The sequence below is a fragment of the Toxotes jaculatrix genome, chromosome 7, assembly GCF_017976425.1.
Source record: "Toxotes jaculatrix isolate fToxJac2 chromosome 7, fToxJac2.pri, whole genome shotgun sequence".
NCBI classification, from domain to species: Eukaryota; Metazoa; Chordata; class Actinopteri; family Toxotidae; genus Toxotes; species Toxotes jaculatrix.
Window position 1 is genome coordinate 9,508,004 of NC_054400.1, and position 23,947 is coordinate 9,531,950.

Sequence of the window (23,947 nt, forward strand, 5' to 3'; positions counted from 1 at the left end):
CCCCTGTATGTGGGTTGGAGTCTATTCTGCATTAGCTATTATTGTATAACTAGCCATTATGCAATTACACTATTGTATAACTCCTTTCGTTTTTCTGTGTTCCTCTAGTGTGTGTGCCCCCACTACCTGCATTAGGTTGTGATGACCCACACTACTTCCAAATGTATCTGTGACCCTCCCCAATCCTGACTCCTAACCTCTAATCCCTGACCTTTGACCCCCACTATGGGCAGTGTTGGCAGTGGGGTGGCAGGAGAGCAGGAGTTTGCCATGAAGTCTGTGGGCACGAGGACCACCCTGCCCCGGGCCCCTCCTCTCTCTCGCCGTTGCCCTGCCGACCGCAGCTGCAGCGCAGAGCGGCTGCCCCGCCCCCCGGCGACTATATCAGACGGGACGGCTTCTAGTGATGAACGAGGGAGTGTTAGTATCGGGACTGGGACCTGTACCGGGACTGACCGACCCACCGAAACAGCCTCCTCCACCAACACTGAATGTACCATGGCTGCCCCGTCTAACAACAACCAGTTGGAATGTGGCAATGGAGCAGGCAGGAGGGAGAGGGAGTGGGAGAGGGAGAGGGAGCGGCAGCGTGAGAGGGGGAGAGACAGGGACCGGGACCGAGACTGGGACCGAGAGAGATTAGAGAGAGAGCGAGAGAGGGAGAGGAACCGGGAGAGGGAGCGAGAACGAGTGGAGAGGGAGAGGCTGGAGCGAGAGAGGGAACGGGAGAGGGAGAGAGCCAGAGAGAGGGAAAGAGAGAGAATCGAGAGGGAGAAGATAGAAAGGGAGAGGGAACGGGAGAGGGAAAGGGAGCGGGAGAGGGAAAGGGAGAGGCTGGAGAATGAGAGGTTGGAGAGAGAAAGAGAGAGGGAAATGCAGGCTGCAGGTCTGGATGTTTGTGGGAACATTGTGGGCCGAGGAGCAAATGAGAAGAACAGCGTTGGCATGAACCAACACCAGCACAGAGAGATGGCAGCTGCCAGAACTGACAGTGAGAACAATCCAGCCAGCCATAACCCTCCAAACCACAACCCACCCAAGATCCTGCCAGTGTCGGGAAAACTGGAGCAGGTACTTCAAGATATAGGACAGTGGTTCCCAACCTGGGGATCAGCATCCTAAAAAGGGGGTGTACATTAACTGAATCAAAGGGATCACAAGATGATAAAAAAAATCTTCATACCATCCTTTAAAAACATGGTTTATACCATCTGCCACACACCTGCTTGCAAGGATTAATGTGCCTCAAAAAATAAATCACATTCATCTCAAGAAGTTCCAAAAATTATATCATAACATGTAAAATGCATGTCACCTATTGTGCCATTATGTTAAACACATCACATCATTTATCACTGAAACTCTTACTACAGTGTACAAGTATCTCTTAATTCTCTTATTATCATTCTTTCCTTCCATCCTCCACCTATGTTGCAGGCGATGCAGAACAACTCAGGCCTTGTTCGACCCTCTGCCTTCAAGCCGGTGGTTCCCAAGAGCTTCCACTCCATGCAGAACCTGGTGGGCCAGGCAGGAGGGGCTGGGAGCGAGGGCAAGACTGAGGCGAGGAGTGAAGGGTTCAGTGAGAGCAGAGGAGGCAGGAGAGGCAGGGACGGAGGAGGAGGAGAATCAGGAGAGGTCCCAGAGGCCCTGCTCCTGGACCAGGACAGTCCAGTGAGGGTCAGCAGAAGTGAGGGCGGGGGAAATGGTAATGAGGTGGTTCAGGGAGGGATGTCCGATTCAGGGAGAAACTCCCTGACCAGCCTGCCCACCTACACGGGGTCGGGTTCTGGTTGTGGGCCCCCAGCAGTCCTGGGGCCTCTCAGTGCTTCCACCAGCCACATCAATAGGTTGGGCATGGCTGGGGCAGCCGCAGGCCTGGACAAGCTGGAAAAGCCTGGCTACCAGGTAGGTTCCTCATCCATAGTCGCTTAGTCTGGTGCTTAATGTGCATCGCTGTTATCATCTTAATGTATAGGTATGTGGTTCCTTCCTCCAGAACGGGCTCAGCGCCTCTGACAGTGGCCGGTCCTCCTCGGGAAAGAGCTCCTCATCCTATCAGAGGCTGAGCCACCTGAGTGATGCCCCAGCACCTCTACGCCCCTCTCCCTCCTCTGACGACATCATCCAGGACCTCGAGGACCGCTTGTGGGAAAAAGAACAAGAGGTCAGAGACCACTTGAAAATGTCTGATTTGCTGTTGTTTTCATCTTATGGGGGTATAAGAAGAAGAATTCCAATTTCAATTAATTGGGAAATTGTTTCTGGACAGACACTTTGCTGATTATTTTTTTAATGTATATTCATCTGAAATCTGTATCTTGGGCAGTATTTGCTTACTTCAAAAGGCTAATTATTGACTGTCCCTCATCTTGTTATCCAAGTGGAGTTTCTTCTACTTTTACTATTTTTAATTAAAAATGGCTTCTTCTTTTCTACCAGGTGCAGCATATGCGCAGAAACCTGGACCAAAGTGAGGCAGCAATCATTCAGGTGTTTGAGGAGAAGCAGCGTGTCTGGGAGCGACAGATGGACGAGCTGAGACAGAACTATGCTTCACGCTTGCAGCAGGTGACCTCACTATGTACTTCAATCTAACAAAACAACATCAAGATGTCACTATGTTTTGTTTTTCTTTATTTGCATTGTGAGTCAAATTGTAACCCGTGTACAATCTTGGAAGATGTGCAGAATGTGGTCAAAATCTGATATAATGACAGCACCTTTTGTAGAACATATAGATAGATGTGGAGATAAAAAGGTGAAAAAAGCTGAAAAGTTTGATCTCATTCTTACAGTCCATTTTAAAAATCTAAGAAATTGGAAGTTAACTATTCTGCCACTAAACTGACATGTTGACCAAACATCAAGCCCAATTAAAAAGCCTTTTTTCTTTTTCATATCTAATATAATTTTAATGGCAATTTGGTATTTAAATTGGTATTGAAGTATTTATTGGTATATACTGTATAGCACTATGGTCCACTGTCATCATCTTGAAATTTACTTTGTAAACCCACCACAAAAAAAAAACCCCAAAAAAAACCAAACAATTCTTCTGGGCCCAAAGGAATACAAGAGAAATCTGATAGACCACTGTAATATTTTAAGCTATGATCATCTAATAAATCTAGCTAGTTCCTGAAATGATATTACTCCAAGAGAATAAAGTATGAAGATGTCCTTTTTGAGGAAACATTGCTGTCAGGCAACACGTGAAGTTTTATGCTTGTGGAAGATTCAAATTTGGTTTTAAAAACCATCTATTGGCTTTGTATATCTTGGGAGGAAGCTCAGTATTGCTACATGGTAGGTGGAATCTCCAAGGTTTTGAATGGTTAATGCAGGTAAAATGCAGCATCATCTGAAAGGCAATTAGGTCAAATCTTAGGTCAAATCCACATATAGATAGATAACGTCAAAACTTAGACTGTATGCATCCTTTTTTTTTTGTGCAGGTTACACGTCGTGCTCAGCGCTCCCAGACTGCCCTTCAAGCCCAGATAACCCGTCTGTCCCAGGACAAGAGGAGGCTCCAGGAGGAGATGGCAGCTCTGTTGGCCCAGAGAGAGGAGCTGGAGCGAAAGTGTCTGGATTACAGGAAGGAGCAAGCTGACATCTTGCCTCGTCTGGAGGAGACTAAGTGGGAGGTGAGATATGAGTTATTGCGCTTGACTAGTTGAGTAAAATGTTATCAGGAGTTACATCATGGTAGACTGAGCAGTGGCACACTGAGTATAAGGGTGTGTGTAAAGCTGTCTGCGTCTGTAAGTATGTGTGAACAAACAACACACTTCTATGCAGTGGGATAAGAAATATATTTACCCCAGTGCTTAAATACAAAAATAAAATACCACTAACCCATTCCTCATGTGGCAGGTGTGTCAGAAGGCAGGAGAGATCTCACTGCTGAAGCAGCAGCTGAGGGAGAGTCAGGCCGAAGTGACCCAGCGAGCTGGAGAGATGGTGGCCCTGAGAGGCCAGCTGAAGGAGCTCAATGCCCAGCTGAGGGAGCGGGAGGAAGCCATGCTGGGCCTGAAGGACTCCTATAGCACCAAGAGTCTGGAGCTGGAGAAGTGTGAGGGAGAGCTGAGGAGGACTCTGTCAGAGGTAGGTTTTCAGTTACACTGTAGTTAATACTCAGAGGACAGGACTTGAGCAGTGGGGATTACAAATAACAGAAAAACACAAGCACTAAAACCCTGTATGGACCACATTAGAAAAAAACGGTGGTCATACATCACCCAAAAATGCATGACATTTACAACAAGCTGTAGGATCTAGGGCTTATATAATTCGAGGTCTATGATGAAAATCCTGTGCAGCTGCAGGGAATGGTCCACTTTATCAAAGGCTTTAGAGGGGTCTACAAAAAGACTAATACAATGTTGATTACAATCCAAAGCAGTCAAAATATAATTTACAGCAAGTGGGATTGCAGGATTGGGATGCTTACCACTTAATCTAGATTGTTGATCGTTTAATCCTGGAAATCCTTCGAAGGGATTCCAAAAACTTGGCGAGGAGACGAGGACAAATTGGGGATTGGGCAACATTATACAGTATATTACAGCTTCAACAGTTTTTTCCTTTGTACAGTGTGAGCTCATAAGCAGCTTACATAGTTATAATAATATATAAGTTGGGCATTTCATTACTGAAGAGGCAGCAAGTTTAAGAGCAATGTTTTTTTTAATAAGTACAATTTACAATTTATGCAATTATCGAATGCCCTTTTTATAAGTGAACACAGAGTAAGTTTTCACCTACCACATTTAAAACTGAATTAGATTTTCTGTGATGACATATACCTATTCCTTTCCTCAGGTGTCCATCCTCAGAGAGAAGCTTGGTGTATTTGAGGCAGAGGTGCTTAGTTTAAAGCGAGCTCTGAGTGAAGTAAGCAGAGGAGCAGAAGTTGTGGTGAGCCCTAACCTAGCTGCTGCAGGACTTTTGCCTCCCTGGGGAATTGTCCACTGCCCACGTAACCCCACTGAACCCTCAACCAACTCCCTCACCCCCACCTCTGACACACTGCTGAGTCTTCAGAGTGATGAAGCCAAAGCCCAAAGGCAGGAGGCTCAGAGACAGGAGAGGCAGCAACGCGAAGAAGCTCAATGGCGTGATGTGCAGCAGCGGCAAGATGCCCACTTGCAGCAGGACATCCAAATGCGTCCGGATGTCCAAATTCGGCCTGAGGCCCAACTACGCCAGGAGGCCCAGCTTCGTCAGGAGGCTCACCTCCGCCATGAAGCGCAAATCCGTCAAGAGGCCCAACTACGCCAAGAAGCACAGCTGCGTCAAGAGGCACAGCTCCGTCAGGAGGCCCAGCTTCGCCAGGAGGCCCAGCTCCGCCATGAGGCCCAAATGCGTCAAGAGGCCCAGCTACGTCATGAGGCTCAACTCTGCCAGGACGTGCAACTGCGTCAGGATGCCCATCAACCACAGCGGGTCCAGGAGGGTCACTGGGATGAAGCAGGGGAGCTGCGCAGGCAGTTAGAGCAGCTGCAGGCTGCATTACGCCTGGAGCGGCAGCAAAGGGAACGCCAGGCCCTCAACTTTGACCAAGAGCGACACACCTGGCAGGACGAGAAGGAACGGGTTTTGAAATACCAGGCACAGCTGCAGCTCAGCTATGTGGAAACACTGCAGAAAAACCAAGCTTTGGAAAAACGTATGAGCCAGTTGGGAGCCAAACCAACCACAACCTCCACCACCACCACTATTACAACTACCACCACCACCTCCCCCACCTCCTCCAGTTCTCCACCTCCACCACCACCAGCCCTCTCACCTCTGTCTCCTCAGCCCCCACCCTCTATTCCTGGCCCCATCGCCCTCACCCTCTCCCCACCTTGTGAAGACCAGAAGGGCCCTCCTTCTCTCCACCAGCTTGCCCCTCCCTGGGCAGGACCCTCACGCCTGGAGAGGATAGAGTCCACTGAGATATAGAGACAGTACCATGAAACGGTTACAAATTACCCAGTTTAATACACACACAGTGACAAGACCTCTCACACAAAACCACTTCAGCATACAGTAAAAAAATATTTCAGTCTACAATAGAATAAATCTGTACAGTCTGACATACTTTTCAAAGGAACTATAGACACTAAACAGCAACAAAAGCCGACTGTAAAATCCAACTTTATCAGTAACAAACAGGAAAATGAATCACATTGAACATCTCAATGATTTTTAAATTTCCAAAGCAGCCTTTCTCTCACTAGTTGCACACGACTACATCCTACATAATCAGTGTTCATGAAAAGTGTGCCAAACTGATGGATGGCTGAAAAACAAAATGTTAAATGACAATGTTTAGATTACAGCACTAATACAGGGGTCATTTAATGCCCATGCTAGAAAAGGACCAAGACAATCAGGGATATTGTCAGAAATGATCAACAAGAATATTATGCGGTATTTATTCACTGTAAGTCTGTGTCACTGGTAATGTAAAAGTAGAATTAGTGGTCAGAGTGTGTGATGTTAACGTACATTTTTGGCCAGAGAGCGCCTTACTCCATTCTTTCCAGCATGTATAAGAGAATAAACAATGCTGGGAACAGATGAAAAAAATATCAGTAGTATGATTATTATTCTCAGTGCTTTAATGATAATATCAACAAACCGATTACACAACATCATCACACATGGATGGTTTATTCCATTTAAATCCCAGCAGATGTTGGCATTAAAGGTCACACTGACTGATTTTTGAATTCATTTTTTAAGTCGTTTCATGCACAGGGTCCAACACACATGACCCATTTAAACACATCATTCAGATCAACAGAGTTTATATTTTCTACAAATTGAATTAAATGGATATGTTTAGCAGATAATCAACCCCAACTGAATATAGAATAAGTGTAAAGACGCGGGAGAACCTGGTTCACCTTCACTGCAGATCGTCTGCTGTGACTAAAAACGAACGCCAGGGGTCACTGGAGAGCTTTCACTGCTCTCCCAACTCAGATTTGTTTTCATTGAACTGCAAGGAGAGTGTGAATGGAAGCACACAATTTGAATTTGGTTATTATGATAATTGTGTTGCTCACTTTGTGCATTCACAGCCAAGAAATCTGAGAAAGCAGTCAGTATCCCCAAAGTTAAAAACATTTTATAGAATGTATGATATATTAGAAAGAATATAATAGTTATAGATTGTAAATGTGTGTATGAGAGAGTATGTGCGCGCAAGTGGGTGTGTGCATGTGTGTATACATATGAAAAGCTTCAGCTTATGAGATTGAGGATAGAGGGACTAGTGGCAATACAGCAAGTGAAGATATATCATGAGCAAAGGGATTTTCTTTAAGTACAGGAAAATGTACATCAAAGCTTGACACAAGAGCAGTGAGACTGAAACTTCAAACTGAGGGAGTCTGTATATCCTGGAAAACTCTACTTTCTTCTGTATAGTTAATTTAGACAAAGCAGGGGAGAAGGAAATTTAAAAAAAACCCAGAAAAGTGGGGAGTCTGCCTCTTTAAAGGGAGCATTCAGGCTAACTGCACTATGTAGTGTCCTACACACAAGTTATGATGTACAGTAGACTCAGATGTGAATATCACAGCTTTTATATGTGTTGTTTATGCCAGCATACAAAGATGTTGCTCAAGAATATTAACTTATCTCTAAGGTATTACATAGTATTATCATCTTTATTACTGTTATTATATTATGGTGAACTGACAGAGAAAATATGTGCCATTTGAGCTTTCCTTTATGTGTTTTTTTTTAACTGTGTAGATAGCCTATTGGCCTACCATAATGGTGCAATCATAGCAACCCTGTCCAAAAATGATGTTCCTTTTGATGTAGGTGATAAATGTAGTTACAGTAATGCATTGTTGAGAGAACAAAATGCTACCGATTTTATACATGTTTCAAACTTATTGTTTGCATTTATGTTACTAGTACTGTTCTGGCTTGATTAAAACCACCCCTTTGTTAAAATTTAGCAGAACTAATAAAGATATGTGAATAATTCAGCACTTTTTGTCATCGAACTAATTATTTGTTTAGTGGTTAAGACTCAACTGGAGTTTAAGGTTTTGTTGCTGGCATTTCCACTTTGAAGAAAATTACCAGTGGAAATATTTGTCCTCCAAAGCATGGAATATTCACAAACATATGAAACCTGTAAAGACAGGTTGCAAGTAAACATAGCAGAGTTTTACTGGGTCACAAACCAAAAAGGTCTCAAACCATTTTTCTATCATACAGAACAACTTGTACCGCTAAGTCTTGATAGCATGCGTGACTGAAGGTCTTCTAGGCTAAGAATGCACTGAAAAACTTAGGAAAAAGTGTAATAGTGAATAAAAAGTCCTCAAACCAAGGAGGTCTGTGTTCGTCCCTGGGAACATTATGCATCCTACTGAGGTGTCCTTGTAAAGATGAGCCAGTAGTCTTGTAACAGATGGTACAGCCCCCACAGAGCCCAGATCTCAACTTCAGAGAGTCAGTCTGGGATTACATGAAGAGACAGAAGACACTGAAAGAGCCTAAAGCCAGAGAAGAACTGTGGCAAGTTCTCCAAGATGTTTGGAACAACCTTCCTGCCAAGAACCTTGAAAAACTATGCACAGGTGTACCTAGGAGAATGGGTGCTACTTCAAAGGCAAAGGGTGGTCACATCAAACATTAATTTGATTATTTTTTCTGTAATTCTGTAATAAATTAAAAAGATTCATGGCATTATTTTTGAAACCATCCTTTACTTTTAGTGTCTAAAAACCATTCACAAAGTACTGTTCATCTCTGGAAAGGATATGATGGACCAAATGCATTTGTAGATGTCTAATGTAATTAGAGATGGTCAAGTGAAACCTATTAAATATTAAAAGGACTTGCCATAAAAGGAACGCATAAATGTCAGAAACTTATAAAATGTATTTTCACTTGACGTGCTCAGCACCTGTTGCATTTCTTGGACAGCCAAATTTCGCAAGTACAAAAGTGAAGCATGTCCCTTCTCAGCTTCCGTATTTATACGGTTCGGCTAGCTATTTAGCTAGCAGCTACTAGCTAGCTTCTTCAGTTGGTCCAAGCAGCCACATAAAGAGTGTAAACGGCAAAGTTTGTCGGAGACCAAGCAAAGTAAGCCTTATCAGTTGCTTTAGTTTGCTAAGTTAATATTAGCTTTGTCAGTCTGGCTCAGTATTAGAAATGTTGAGCATCATACTGTCATTCAGCCATAACATGCTGCTAGTAGGAGCGATACGTGCATGTACATGTTAGCTTCGGAATTTGTTGTTAATGTTTTTACCAGTAACTTGTATGTGAGGCTGAAAACACCCATCATCAGGGCCCAGAATATATTTTTTTCTGTAAAGTGGATTACAGCGTTATCAGTCAGTCTCTTTGGTGAAATGTAACCTCTGGTAGTTTCCAGTTGCTGGGTGAGAAATGCATCCATCATAGCATCAAGATGAAGACCAAGTAAATTTTAAAAATACCTTAAACATCACAGCATCCTAAATCTAAAGACATTCAGTTTACTACCAGATATGATATGGAGGAGCATCAAATCCTCACATTTGAGAAGCTGGAAACTAAAACTAAATATTTCTGCAGGATAATTTGTTTTCTGTATTGAATAGCCATGAAATATCTCATTTTATTGTATTATAGCTTAACTGGCCAGATGCCAAACATGAGAGAAAGTCACGGTCATTAAATTATGTAATACTGGATGAGCTGACCTCCTTCAACTCACTATTGAAAATGAATGGGAGGTAGGAGGTTAGTCAGTGGAGGTGAGTTAGTCGGTCTGTGAAGGTCATTTTGTTATGAGGTCAGAGGTCTTCTTCATTAATAAATGTAAACATGAAAAATCTGTATTCACTGAATGCGTCATTTTGCCTTGACCTGGAAGCTGATTTAAAGTGAGGCACAGGAAATTGTATAGCTCTAAAATCTGTTTGTGTCTTCGCAGGTTGGAGAATATGGTTGTGAATCTCTGTCTGCCACACTTTTATACGACAGTTCACTGCAATAAGGTGCGATGCATTTCATTGAACTATCATGTAACTATACCTTACTCAAGCTATTTTTTTTTTTTTTAAACATGTACAATTGAATAGGACGTAAAACAAGCTGAAACTCTCATCTGTACACTCAGGTAGTGTCTTATCAGTGCACCACTTACCTTATTTTTAACCTTTAAAAGGTTAAAGAATAGGTCCAAGGAGAATCAACGTGCATAGATATGAAATAGCAGGATGATTGGAGGTGGAGGACAAAGATATGAAAATAAAGAAGCGGAAGGACAAAGTGTTGTGTGGGAGATTGAATCACAACTGACCTTGTTATGTTCTTTTTATTGGTATTTTCTAATCTGATCATGGCTGTATTTTCTCCACACTCGGGATGTAAGATGTTCTTTCATTCTTTTTAGAGTTCTTGAATTATATTTTTTTGCTCTTTTTCTACCTCATCCTTTTCACCATCATCTTTCATAGTTTCATCTCCTCCTCCATGTGATGTTTTGCATTTCCCATGTAGCAACTGAAAAATGAAAATGTTTTCCAGAGTAGGTATTATATTTCATGACATCTTAACAATATGCCTAAAATAAACATCATGTACAATTGACACTGTAGTAAACCAGTTTAACTGGGCAGACGTGTGATTTTCCATTCATTATACGTGAAGTGATAATAATGACCATTCTGATGAGTTTTTTGCTAACATTTGAGAGCAGGGGATGTGTGAATGCTGACATTTTTTCACTGTCTCCTGTCTCTGTGACTGTACACTGTTCATTTAAGGCAAAAAAAAATCATTTGAAATTTGTGTACTGTAGCTTTTCTCTTTTGGTTTTTAACATCAAGCTTTCACTAAAGATTCTTTTTCAACTTTTTCAACTGCAGCTGTGTGCAGATGGCTATGATGTCACAAACCTTGTGTCAGCTGACCCTGCTCTCCGGAGGCGGGGCTTCAAGCTGGAGTACTTTCTGCGTCCACCTGTTCAGGTAACATGTAGCTGTCGTACTTTGGTGCAGTTTAACTGTTTTGCCGAGAGCTTGAAGTGAAGATTGAAACACCTCTTTCATATTTTCCATACAGACATGAGATTTGAATGAATTCTCTCATCTAACTCCTCGCAAAAATATTATTAAACATATTTCTCAAAATGTTGAACTATTAATTTCAAAGATGATTGCCTGGGGCCTCACACATGAAAAAGTAAAAGTTTGAAGGGAATTTGGGAAGACGTCACATGAGCCTATTTACCCAGATGACAATGAGCCGTTATATATTTAGGATGAATAGTCAGTTTTTTTCTCAGTTTGTGTGGGCTTGGCTTTATCTATTTAGAAATCATGATTCTTTTCCCATCTTCTTTATCTTTTCTACTGGAAGGCTGTTATGTCTCTAAAGCAAAATTCCTCTTCCACACTTAATATGGATAGGCAACACTCTTTGTAACTGATGCCAAATTCCTGATTATCCTCTCTCACTGATGAGGCTGCACCCATATTGTCAGAAAAATTACTGTCAAATGAATGGCATTGCAGTCTGCCAACATTCATCCCTACATTTAATAAATTAACAGTGATTTTTCTGCTCCACTCCTTTCAGGTGACGTTGAAGTTCGGCTTCCAAGTGGAGCTGTGCAGGGTGGATGTAGAGCTGTGGCCCTGGGGTATGGACCGAGGACAGGCCAGCAAGAGACTGGAGATCAGCACCAGCTCTGATCCGCTGCCTTCTCACAATTTTGGTCAAGGCCACAAACAGGTTCAGCAAAAGGAACAGCAGATGCAAGTAAAGGACCAGAATGAACAGAACAAAAAAAATGAGCAAGAGTCGGACAGTACATCTCACCAGAGTAATGGCCACCAGTGGAGTTTACAGGCCCAACAGTGGGGGGAAGAGACTCTAGATGGCCGTCGGCATAAAGGGCATGCATACAAGAGACAGATGACCAAAGAGCACGCTCAAACAAATGCTGAATCCAGCCAACCTGAGCCAGAGTTTAGACTGGTTGGTCGTTGCGAACTCAGAGAGGAAACCCAAGCCTGTTTTTCACGTTCAAATTTTAGTCCCCGGCCCCCGTTCCTCGCTCCACCTCCTCCACAACCTGCGAACTGTCGGCAGGAGGAGCTGTGGAACCGGGGACTGCTTTCATTGGGCGCTGTGACGCAGCTTCGTGTAACTGTACCATTTGGCGGTGCAGCATCTGCTCTGGGGCTCAAGGCTTTGTCTGTGTGGGGACAACCTGCTCGCTGCTGCCCTGCAGAAGAAGTGGAGAGGATAAAAAGAATCCATGAGGCCAGTGAAAGACGGCTGCCACGACCTGTGTTTTTTGCCCCCTCTGCCAGGCAAAACAAACAACCATTGCAAGCAACCACACCTCCAAGGTATTTTTGTGAAGCAGTCTTTCTGTTGTAGATAAACTAGAGATATTACTTTGCTTACAATGTTGAGAAACGTCTGTCGGCTTTTTGTCTGACTCCAGCAGTGTTTCCATCCCAGAAGAGTTCCTTGACCCAATAACCCAGGAGGTGATGACGCTGCCTATGCTGCTGCCCAGTGGTGTGTCAGTGGACAACACCACTCTGGAGGAGTACCAGAAAAGGGAAGCCACTTGGGGTCGAGCCCCGAACGACCCCTTCACTGGGGTCTCGTTCACTTCAACCTCCCAGCCACTTCCTAACCCCCAACTGAAAACCCGCATCGACCACTTCCTTCTGCAGAGAGGGGAGGTGAGGAGGCACGGGATGCTGGGGAGACAAGGGAAGGGAGAAAATCCACAAGTCTCGAGACTCATACCCTCCAAGGTAGACAGACAGTCCCAGAACTCTCCATGTCTCAGTAAAAGCTCAATAAACAATGCTGACACTCAATGTGATGCTGGCACTAGAAACTCAGAGAGGACTACACACATAGAAGACAAGGGATTAGGACATTCATCAAATAGTGGGAGTCATGCATCTAACTCCCAGCCTCTTAGTACAGATAGAAAATCAGAGTTAGATAGAATGAAGAAACGGGATCTAAGTGGAATTTCTAAGGAGTCAACAGAAGACTTAACAACTGAGAAACACCTACTACCTCAAACAAAAAGACCAAGAAATGATACAGTTGCAGGTGAGTTTGGCATTTTCTGTACGATTCTAAAACTTATCTGTATCGTTTTCTATGCCCGTTTTATCTTTTTTCCTGCTGACTTGTCTGTTTTGTTGACGTTTGTTCCTTCACCATACACCTCAGTCCCCAGCTGCAGCTCCCATGAGCAGCGTTTGTCAGCCAGTCTGGATGAGGCCCTCTTCTCCGCCCTGCAGGGCCGACCCTCCTTCACCTCAAACTTGTCCCAGCAGAGACAGGTTACTCCTCGCTCGGAACTATCGAACACCACACAGCAGCGCCAGAGTTCAAGCAACCCAAACAGCTGCACAGGTAGGATCTATGAAAATCTGCTCTGATATTCCATATTCCACAAAAAATGTTTTGAATTTAAAAATATACTTCCCCCCCATGCACTTCAGAGGTGGCTTTAAAAGGTTTGTAGCTTAATAAGGAGCCGGTTTAAGGACTGGGTTTAGTCGGTTTAGATTCTTTGCATTTCAAATTGTCACACAACTAAAAGAAAGCATCAAAATTTAACTAGAAATTTTTCAAACAACTTCTGCAGAATAATCAAATTCTCTGCTGTTCATCTCTGCACTACATAAGTTCCAGACTCTCATATATTTGCAATAATATAGAGCAAATAAGACCAGTAGCAGCTTGTGTTCATGCACATGTTGGTTTGTGCATGTTAGAGCAAACTCCACTCTAAAGCCACTTTCAGACAAAAAGCCAACTATTATTTTTTCATGTCTCACTGGTACCTTAAACAGCATGTCCCCACCAATGCGGCCTGGACTGACCAACATTCAGCACAACCAGAAGACATGCTGAGTTTTTTTCTGAAATGTGTAAAACACTTGGCCAGTTCATCGTTGAGGGACCTTAACACTGTGTAGGAGTGTTTGAAAATGAAAATTGTTCCATCTTTCTGATGTCTAGCGTTAATATAAATCCATGGACTGTTTCATTCATTTTCCCTCACATTTTCTTGCTGAAGGCGAGAAGACGTGCTCTTCATGTTCGTGTTCGGTCTCTGTTTACTCCACATCTGCATCATCCACCTACCGTCTAACCTGCGGTCACTTGCTCTGCCGTGCCTGCCTACAGAGACAATCACATCCACTCAGCTCTGTTACTGCAGTTACATCCGGTCACATCTTGTGTCCCACCTGCGAAAACTCTACCCCACGCAGTGACATCATGCGTGTGCATCACTGACAGATGTCATAAAAAGACAAAGCTGCACCTTCAAAGCCTGTGAAGAAACGAGGAGGTCTGTTCCCAAGGTGAGGACAGAATTGTCCTTCAGATGTGGGGATTTAGCGTTGTGATTGTGTTAAAAACCATATAAAGCTGAACGTTAAGATTGCTTTTTATAGACTGGTTACTGAGTTTGACACTACCTCGGTCCCCTTCTTTGATATACAGTATGTCTTCATGTGTCATGCTGTATGTTGGGATATATAATAACTGCCAAGGAGGTTCATTCTTTCTAAACAACTGCCAGATTTGTCCAACAAGCACTTCAGTAACATCCTTCATCTTTCATGATCTTCTTTCATTTCGTTTTAGTTGTATTATTTTGTAATATTTTGTATTAATTCTTATTCATGTGCGTTGTAAGTACTTTAGGTCTGTCAGTGAATTATATTTTCCTTGGACCTGTTGCATTACAAAATCATATTATAGAGGCCAAAAAGTTTTAAATGTCCACAGCTAAAGAAAGGGCAGCACTGGAAGCAAAGACTGTTACAAGAACCTTGCATAAAAGAATGTGAAATATATATGTATGTATAGAAATGTCTTGTTTTCTTCTCTTCCACCCCCTCTCCCCGTCTTAGCCTTTTCATTGAGCGTTGAAGTCTCATTACAGTCCTTGGTTCCGCAGCCTTTTTGGAGACCCTGGATGCGTAAATGTGTTGAGGATGCACAAAGAAAAGGTTGAGGGACAGAAGCTCTGACAGCAAGAGGCCAGAAGAATTAATGTGGAAATTGAGTTGACCCAAGGCCGTGTGGTCATTGTGCAGAAGCAGACGGATTTATGCTTAGCTGATCAGCTAACCTCCTGATACCGTGTCCTTACCTCAGGCCCTCCCCCTCTTTCCTTCTTCATTCCATTCACCACTTTACATTCCTTACACTCTTGCTTAGGTTTTGTTGGGTAAATGCTGGCAGAAAATGTAATGCTAAGGACTCACTGGAACAGATTACATACTACTTTTTTGCGGGGTGTAGCAGTATAGCATTAAAAGGTGCAGTGTGAGGAAACAAATGTGTGCACAATGTTTCCTGGCAGAGGCTACATGTCCTCCAGAGTGTCCTTGCCCACATATTTGTCTTCTGCCTCTTAACACTTCAAGCTAATCACCTCTTACGAGTGTGTTGTTGTGTGCACATAATGGGTTAAACAGCAAAATCAGGGAAAAGCTGTGTTTATTGGGCTTTACAATCACAAACGGCATAATTTATGTTGGTTTCCCTGACAACATTAAGCTTAACCAAGGTCATGATCCTGTATCCGCTCAGTAAGAGCAAAGACTGGAATCAGTTGTTCCGTATGTTAAATCGAGGCATCAGTTTCACTCTTTCAGCAACAAGTGGGAGATACAGCACTTAAATGATACTAAATCGGACTGTGCGTTTGAGTCATGTTAACTACTGCCTCTACTCTTCTGATTGACTTCACACACTCACTTGTTAGAACCTTTGGTTGCACTTTAAAAGCTGATGCTTATTTTTCTGCTTTGTATGTGTAGGAAACAAAAAATGTTAATTCATCCTCTAATTTTAATTTTATTTCACTACTTGTGAAATGTGTCTTTCTTTAAAGATGTATTACATGTGTCAGGAGTTTTCGGTTTCTTAGAATAAATGTTTTGGATTTTTTTTTTTTTAAATTTCATGTTATTCAGGAGTAGAGTAATGCATAATAAGACCACATTTCATATTTATTAAATCATATGGCTAAAGGGGCTAATTAAAGAACTCCTACACACCTGAACCTGCCGCCTCTGATGCCCAGTTTTGCCATTTGCTCGTTGATCAGCATCACAACAGCTAATTGGTGAGATACAACCCTAAGCATGCAACAAGACACCCAACAGAATAATAAACTGAAAATGTTTATTTGAAATGCTAATCCTGTTTTGCCCGTTAATAGTTTTAAATTATGTAAGGGGGATAATTTGTGTGACCTTGAGGTGGTCATGATGCCGGCACAGTTGCCTTCGTGTGACAAAAGTAAAAAATGTCTGTTTGTCTGTATCGCAGTGAACTGTGCATGATCATCGTGAGATGTACTTAATCAGTGCGTTTATTGCAGTAAATCTAATTAGTTGTCCACAAACTCCCATTAGTTGTTGATGTTATGCCATTTTTAGTGCGCGCCCTCCCGCCTTCCACCGGCGAGGCTCAAATTATTAACCAAAAAAAAAAAAAAAAGTTATTCCCAGTCCTGAATGCAGAAAGGTCATCTTCTGCTCTCACTGCTGTTTTCTTGTGTAGATTTGTTAGATGGCACACATTTGATGCAAAGCCACATCTGCCGCGACCTCTCGCTCGCCGATGGCTTTCGCGCGCGCGTGCGTGCGTAGTGCGGAACGGCACGACACTGACGTCAGATACGAGTGTCGGTCGCCTTTGTCGGATCCGTGTCCGTTTGCTTATAAGTGAGGAGACGACCGGGATCATCAGTCAGACAGACATCCACCGAGGCGGAGGACATACAGGTGCGCGGCGCTCATCCAAAACCAGCAGCGATGCCTCACTCCTTGTTCCCGCTGTGCGTCCTGGGACTCCTCGCCCTCTCCTCCGCCTGCTACATCCAGAACTGCCCCCGAGGAGGGAAACGAGCGCTTCCGGAGACTGGGATCAGACAGGTGAGGACCAGCATCCTTCCTGCCTTCTTTTGGGTTTTCATCTTTGACTTTTAAGAGTTTTTCATGCCTTTGGAAGTCTTGGGTCGGAAATTTTTCAAGCTGCCTTTGAGCCTATTCTAATTGTATGTTATTATTTGTCTAAAAGAAGGAAATAAGGATAAAGAAAAAAATTAAATGAGGGAAATTTCAATGAATGTAGGAGAATTTTATGAGAAGTTGGTATCATATGTCTATTGGTTTGGATTCAGATGTGTAAATAACAACCCAGCCAGATAACAAAATAATACAGCAGAAAAACAATGTGAAGTTGTAGAAGGTATGTTGACAGCAAAAACAAAATATATTTACCTTACAAAGAATATGATCAACTTTTGTATTGTAGCTTATAAGAGAAACAAAAACTACATGGAATGATGGATTTCAAGTTTTCCTTTTATTATTATTTTATTATTTAAACTAATACCATGTCCATTGCTAATGTTTATTGAATGTATTCTTCCTTCTGAATATTAAAAATGTATCAAATGAGAGTTTGTGGACAGTGGACAATGGCAAAATAAATGTCACAAAAATAAATCATATTCATAACCCCTGATTAATTCTTAAATCTATCCAATTCTCCACCAGTGCATGTCCTGTGGACCCGGAGACAGGGGTCGCTGCTTCGGCCCCAGTATCTGCTGCGGGGAGGGCCTTGGCTGCCTGCTGGGCTCCCCAGAAACAACTCACTGTGTGGAGGAAAACTACCTGCTCACCCCGTGCCAGGCAGGAGGGAGACCCTGTGGATCTGAGGGAGGTCGCTGCGCTACTTCAGGACTCTGCTGTAACTCAGGTACAGTCTGGCCTGATTGGATCTGTTTGTCATGTTTAATATGGTATGGACTAGTTCATGGGTACAGAGTTCCTCTCCTTTTCTTTCCTTTTCTTTCCTTTCCTTCTCCCTCCTTCTCAGAGGGCTGTGCAGTGGACTCTGAGTGCCTTGGGGAGACAGAGGCCTCAGATCCAGCCCATGGCTCTGCAGGGAGCTCGCCCACAGAGCTGCTGCTCCGCCTGCTGCACGTGGCCACCAGAGGACAGACTGAGTACTGATACCGTGTCTGTGGAGGTTCCTCTGCTCCTCAGGTCCTGGAGGTGCAACAGAAATGAAGAACGTCTCTGTTCCACTTTAAGCCTTGAGATTCAAACTTTGAACCAATAAAATACCAAATCAAACTTTGCTCTCTCTTAAGCCCTTCTGCTGTGCTAATTCTGTATCTGGAAAGATGGTTTATGGTCAGAGACAGAGAACTATCTTCACCTTGTTTACTAATTGGCTACTTCTATCCAGATCCTGGGGTAGAGAAATCATAGTGATGAGTATGAAAATGGTAGATTTCATGTCTGTTCCCACCGTAGGGATGTAAATATTAATGCACATACTGTACACAAAGTTAAATCTATATGAGGGGATATTACACACCTCAGAGCTACAGTTAAAATTAGTAAGTTATAGCAGAAAACATTGTAAATAGGTCAGAGACTGGAGATTAACATTACTGCAGCCATCCATGTATAACAGCTGAATGACAGTGTAGTAGTAGAAGAAATATTATTGTGTAATGAAAATGGAAGAAACAATACAGAGCCAAAAAATGTGTTGTATGTTGATTCATTTTCCCAGGCTCATAATAATTACACCTTTAACTGATGAGTCACTGAAACTTGTTTATCTACCACCTGCTTGTGTGTGTGTGTGTGTGTGTGGATGAAAGAAAGTGAGTGAGAGTGGAAGGAATATTATTACCCAACAAAAGACAACTTCTTCTGGAAATCAGCCATGACTGTTATTGCAGTTTAATCAGTTTCGATGTGTTGAAGTTGCCAGTTTGAACTTACTTTTCGAGAAGACAGAGGTTTTTTTTGGTTGACACCATGCTGATACAGGTTCAGGGTCAAATTGGGACAGTAAAGATTTTGACCTGTCTAGAGGCAGGTTAAAAGGCAGTTGTTGTAAATCATTTATTGAGTAATCCAGCACACACACCAGTTGTTGCACAAATTAAATAAACTGGCAGCGTTGATTTGGAATGAGTACAGCCGTTTCAGTCATCTTCTCAAGCGCACAGCTTTCTCTGTTGCGTATTAACATGTCTAATTTGCGCAGATGAAGAAAGGTAAATTCCAGCCCTCACATTTTTTTTGAATGATGACTAAAAGCAGATGTTTCTGCCAGAAGTTTGTCTGTAATGTGCTTCAGATTCAGCTGGAACAGGAAGCAGGACCTCCCAGATTTTGACATTTGACATATGTCTGTTCTGACTGACTCAATACTCAGTCATAATGTTTCATGCATTTTGTTTCCTTTCACTTTCAAAATTCATTGTTACACCTTCTATAATGGTTTGTTTCTGGCCCTTGTTAGCCACTGGCCCCTCCTGCAGCAGTGATGTAAATTGTGAATGAATATAAATATACATGATCATGTGGTGCAGTCAAACATAATGTATATACTTTAGTAGTCATACTGATGATTGCAGGTCCAGAATGACACATTTTTGAGCAGTTCAGTGCTAAACTAAAATTATTTACTCAGTGTACTTTGTGTGCTGAACTTTCTGACAAAAAAATCTCCTCAGCAACAAGAAGGTAGGCTTCTATTCTTTCTTTATTTATTTTAATATTACATCCAAAATTGTGGTGTCCAATTTAGTCCAACCAGACCACAGTGGCTTGATTTAAGGACTAAAACAAATCCTCCAGATTTAATTTACCAAAAAAGTCAGAGAGTTTGAAACCTGTACTACTTGTTCAGACAGGAGTCTTGTAAACTGAAGGCTTTGCATGGGACCAGTACTTAGTATAAGCAAACTAAATATCACACAGACATTTTTTTTTTCGTTGTTGTTGTTGGTGGTTTTGACTGCTACCACATGACCACTTTCCCAGTTACATAAAAATACCCAATATATCATCTGTCTTTTGTGCTACCAGTAAAACTCCCCCAGGGAGCAGTTTGTTGTTTTCTTTTTCTCCCAATAATTATCTTGTACGTTTGCACTTTCCGGTTAAATTGCACAATAGTGCAGCAGAGATTTGAAAGCCACATCTGAGCATACAATGGATGAGAAATGTTGTCTTCAACATTGACTGAATTGTAGAGCAATGTTTTGCTCTACAAGAATCGGACATCTATGTTACCAAATGTCAGATTTTATTTAGTCCTTATTGGTAAATTATTTTTTTGCGTTCAGAGGTTAGGGTCATCATCTGAGACTTGCACTAATTTGTCTCAGGACTGTAAATATAAAATGTGATATGTCTTATTTGTCCCTTTCATTTTTATGCTGATGTTTGACTGAGCTGCAACACCTGCATCACTTTGCTTAAACTGGGATTTGACCTTGATTGAGTTTCCAGGTCACCTTAATTGTTAAACTGTGACCTACATCCTCTCTTTCGTGACTCTGGGTGGGAAACGTCCTAAGCTCTCAGTCGGTATCCATCAATCAAATAAGATCCTGTTTAAAGAGTGTTTATTAAACCTGTCGCAGCCTGTCTGAGCGGAACATACCAGTAACCACATGCTCATCCAGCACCAACGGTTTAAACAAAGAGTCAGATTCAAAATGAAAGACTTATTTCAGTATTATTACAATACATTCTTATTTACAACTTGCCATGGGTTGATTACTTCACCATTGTCACTGTCATTTTGTGTTTGGGGGGCTGGTGTGTCTGTGTGTTTGTAGGTGGAGGGTGGAGGGTGGGCGGTTGGTTCCACTATTTAAGCAGCAAGGACAGACTTCCTCTGCTCACTTGTTCACTTGCAGACTTCCTCCGCTCACTTGCTCTGCCATCATGGACCCGAGAGTTGCATTTGTGCTTGTTTGTCTGTGTGCTTTGGCCATCACCTCCACTGACGGTAAGGACCTCACTATCATGACAAATGCACCAAGAAAAGTCTTGCACTGAATCAGTTTGATCTGTTTATAATGATTCTAAATAAATGTACATTCAGATATTAAGAATTCTTTGGGAAAGAAAACCGTAGGTGTGTGATAACCAGTTTCTCAGTATGGCGCTAACAAATAAAAATGAAAAGTATTGCACTGTTGTAAACACTTACCAAGCTGATATTTATGATCACTTTGCCTCGAAAAGTTTAAACAAGCATGTGCATGTGCTTTAGGAAAAACAGGGGCTGTAGATAATAAATAGTTTTTTTGGTGTGCAGCAGCTGTTCCAAATAGTATATAGTGTTCTCACAAAAAAAAATAACTAAATGGAAATAATGCAACAGCATTTGCATAACAAATTTCAAAATTTATATATTTTTGTCAATTAGCGTTGTTTTTTCCAATTTCTTTTCTAATATTCTTACCATGGCTCTTAATCTCACATTGTAGCTGGCATCCCAAAATGCTGTCTCAAAACAAGGATAGTCAACGATGCTGTGCTGAGGAGGGTGCAAGTATGGTATGAGCAGGAAAACAATGGCGCCTGTGACATCTCTGCACTGATGTAAGTAGTGAAGATCAAAGATCAACAATGAGCCACAGTGTGATTGTGTGGTTATCACATAAACATAATTGTCTTTCTTTGTGGGTCCACAGACTCTACTTTAGGGACATGAAGACGCCCATTTGTGCTTCTCCCGTGCAGAGGCGACGTCTGGAGCATATTCTGAGGAAAAGGAAACAAAACAAGATGCAAGAAACTTTGTGAGATGTGGAATGACAAATCTCTCGCCAAGATATCTGTGTATCAAGTTTTCTAAAACTGGTATTTTCAAGAAATTGTGTCATAGAGAAAATCTTGTGGTGGTTTATTATATCGATTATGGGGAGGGAATTATTTTGAATTTCATGTTACTAAATACTACGAAGAAATATTATCATATAAACTGAGATATGGAGACAGTCGTTTTTGCCATATTTGTACAAGTGAATGGGGAAAGAGATTACAGATGAAACTTGGAGATGTAAGTCTACATTTTTATAGAAATGAAAGTAAAATAGACTTGGACTTTCCTTGTTCGGTCTTGTCCTTTGATGATGATAAAAATGCCGCTCCCTCCTCTGTCATTACTAATCACACAGAGACAAGCTACTACACACAGAAAAGGCTATAAAAGCTTTTGGAAAGCTTCACTGAGATTTATTTGATTTAATTGGTTTCACTGCCAAGTGAGAGGTGAGACAGAGGTGGAAAATATTACTTACATTTACTTTACTTACGTTAGCTTTTTTGTTTTCTTGTACTTTTTTTGGATAGAGATATATATATTTTTTTATCATCATTATTTTCTTCATGTTTTTGTCTCAGTATTGTACTTAAATGCACTTAAAGGGCATTTTCTACAGAGCACAAACATTTTGTCATCTGTCTGCTGTAAACCAGTGTTCCAACCTTTTTAGCTTTTCAAAGTTGTAAAGATCATATCAACACTGTTCATTTGATGAACCATCAAATGTTGAGCCAACATTTTATTCTTACTCTGGTTTGGGGATTATTACTTTAAACTACTTAATACAATATTATAAAAGGATTGCATGTTTGTCTACCAAAATGTTTGAGTACCAAATATTCAGTGTTGTGAGGATGGAGTCACAAATACTTTCTGACTAATGAGTAAAGCGTTTGGTTCTTTTTAAAACAAATAAAAAGCCTTGATGTAATAAAAACATTCTGCCTTTCTTATGAAATTCAACATTCTCTGTATCATGTCTGAGAAAGAAGGCATTGTTCCTGATGTCACATATTGTGAGATCAGCAGTTAATCAGTGTACAACACATCTCAAGTCTGGTGTTGTTTCTCAGGCAATATCTAATGCCTTCCAGATTTCATTCATGAACAGTTAATCAGTCGCTTTATGTGAATCCCTTTTACAATTCCCAAAACTATGACAGCTGCAGAGTACACTCATTATGTAGAATTTTGGACTTAGGTAATGTCTTATCAAAGTCCAAAAGCACCAATGTGACAGTCAGGTAAAATATACATTGATGATGAGATTAAAATAATCTCAGGTGAACATTAATTCACCGGTTCACTACTCCATTTACAATCATCAAGTTATTAATCATGTGAAGGCCCAAGGCATCTGGTTGTTATGATAATGAATAACTCATCCCATCAAAATGACAGAAAATAACCTCCAGCAAATAACTGTAAGCTGCCTTTTGAGTCACTCAGTCTCTTAAACTTTTGTAAATACTTTCCCATATAACTGAACTCGAGTCAGAGCAGGTTTCTTCTTTGGTGCTTTGTCAAAACATTTTCATTGTAAAGAGATTTAAAGGTTTTACACCATTCATCAGTGAGCTCTCCTCTTTTACCACATAAAGATGTTTAATTTCCTTTATCAGAGACCTGAGGTCAAATCCAAAGAGTAAAAAAGAAAGATATTGAGAAAACAAATAAGATGGTGTCAGATGGGGCCACGGGGAAAGTTACCATAACGCACACACAAGCGAACAAAACTTCTCACAGCTGTGGCTGGTGCCCTTCTGGCGACTGATTAATCTGTTATAATTTTCCAGGAACTGATTCCTCAGCACTCTGTCAGAAAAGTTTGGCAGAGGCTCATCTTGCTTCAAAGGACAATATGTGAAAAAGTTGCGCAAAGAAAGAGGGACCATTTTGTTGAGAAAAAGAAAATGATTTACACGAAACACGAGGAGAAAAATAGATAGCTCTAAGCAAGCAGTAACAAAATGTTGCAGACTGATGTAAACAGACAAACTGTGGGAGGTAAAGCTGAAGAAGAAACTGTGCATGTGGTTGCTTGTCGCTGTGTCAGTTCAAGATGTTTTATTTTACACAGCGATGACTTCACAATTCAATAGCATCCTCTAGTGGAAATACTGTTCTGTCCAAATCCAGTGATGTTTACTGACATTTTATTCTGAACTTCTCCTCAGCAGAGTCCTCCGGTTTGCCAAAGTGAGTGGAATTGTAAACAGTAGCATCTTGGCAGTAAAATAGCAAATGTTTACTT

At 41.7% G+C, this 23,947-nt stretch overlaps 3 protein-coding genes across 4 annotated transcripts; all 3 read left to right on the top strand.

Annotated features, from left to right (window-relative positions):
• The first annotated feature begins 842 nt into the window (after positions 1 to 842).
• On the top strand, positions 843 to 6,247 carry lzts3b (leucine zipper, putative tumor suppressor family member 3b). Its single transcript, XM_041042490.1, has 7 exons — positions 843 to 1,071; positions 1,438 to 1,908; positions 2,000 to 2,167; positions 2,443 to 2,571; positions 3,459 to 3,650; positions 3,880 to 4,110; positions 4,828 to 6,247. The coding sequence occupies exons 1-7, from the start codon at positions 874 to 876 to the stop codon at positions 5,950 to 5,952; spliced, it is 2,514 nt and encodes an 837-aa protein (XP_040898424.1). The 5' UTR covers positions 843 to 873; the 3' UTR covers positions 5,953 to 6,247.
• Positions 6,248 to 9,014: 2,767 nt separating this feature from the next.
• On the top strand, positions 9,015 to 16,066 carry ubox5 (U-box domain containing 5). 2 transcript variants are annotated; one of them, XM_041041388.1, is made up of 7 exons: positions 9,015 to 9,111; positions 9,950 to 10,013; positions 10,887 to 10,988; positions 11,599 to 12,377; positions 12,476 to 13,107; positions 13,231 to 13,416; positions 14,087 to 16,066. In XM_041041388.1, the coding sequence occupies exons 2-7, from the start codon at positions 9,960 to 9,962 to the stop codon at positions 14,305 to 14,307; spliced, it is 1,974 nt and encodes a 657-aa protein (XP_040897322.1). In that variant the 5' UTR covers positions 9,015 to 9,111; positions 9,950 to 9,959; the 3' UTR covers positions 14,308 to 16,066. The 2 variants fall into 2 exon arrangements, with proteins under 2 accessions (XP_040897322.1, XP_040897323.1); XM_041041389.1 differs by having other exon boundaries at positions 12,479 to 13,107.
• A 728-nt stretch (positions 16,067 to 16,794) lies between these two features.
• LOC121184550 (arginine vasopressin) lies at positions 16,795 to 18,196 on the top strand. The gene is made up of 3 exons (XM_041042292.1): positions 16,795 to 16,967; positions 17,595 to 17,799; positions 17,920 to 18,196. The coding sequence occupies exons 1-3, from the start codon at positions 16,848 to 16,850 to the stop codon at positions 18,054 to 18,056; spliced, it is 462 nt and encodes a 153-aa protein (XP_040898226.1). The 5' UTR covers positions 16,795 to 16,847; the 3' UTR covers positions 18,057 to 18,196.
• The last annotated feature ends 5,751 nt before the right edge of the window (positions 18,197 to 23,947 follow it).

Excerpts from the sequence above, each read along its gene's own strand:
- LOC121184550 (XM_041042292.1), top strand. The coding sequence starts at position 16,848 with ATGCCTCACTCCTTGTTCCCGCTGTGCGTCCTGGGACTCCTCGCCCTC. Across the intron at positions 16,968-17,594 it reads CGGAGACTGGGATCAGACAG|TGCATGTCCTGTGGACCCGG; the intron begins GTGAGGACCAGC and ends ATTCTCCACCAG. Across the intron at positions 17,800-17,919 it reads AGGACTCTGCTGTAACTCAG|AGGGCTGTGCAGTGGACTCT; the intron begins GTACAGTCTGGC and ends CCTCCTTCTCAG.
- lzts3b (XM_041042490.1), top strand. The coding sequence starts at position 874 with ATGCAGGCTGCAGGTCTGGATGTTTGTGGGAACATTGTGGGCCGAGGA. Across the intron at positions 1,072-1,437 it reads TGTCGGGAAAACTGGAGCAG|GCGATGCAGAACAACTCAGG; the intron begins GTACTTCAAGAT and ends CCTATGTTGCAG. Across the intron at positions 2,572-3,458 it reads ATGCTTCACGCTTGCAGCAG|GTTACACGTCGTGCTCAGCG; the intron begins GTGACCTCACTA and ends TTTTTTGTGCAG.
- ubox5 (XM_041041388.1), top strand. The coding sequence starts at position 9,960 with ATGGTTGTGAATCTCTGTCTGCCACACTTTTATACGACAGTTCACTGC. Across the intron at positions 10,989-11,598 it reads TTCTGCGTCCACCTGTTCAG|GTGACGTTGAAGTTCGGCTT; the intron begins GTAACATGTAGC and ends CACTCCTTTCAG. Across the intron at positions 12,378-12,475 it reads CAAGCAACCACACCTCCAAG|CAGTGTTTCCATCCCAGAAG; the intron begins GTATTTTTGTGA and ends GTCTGACTCCAG.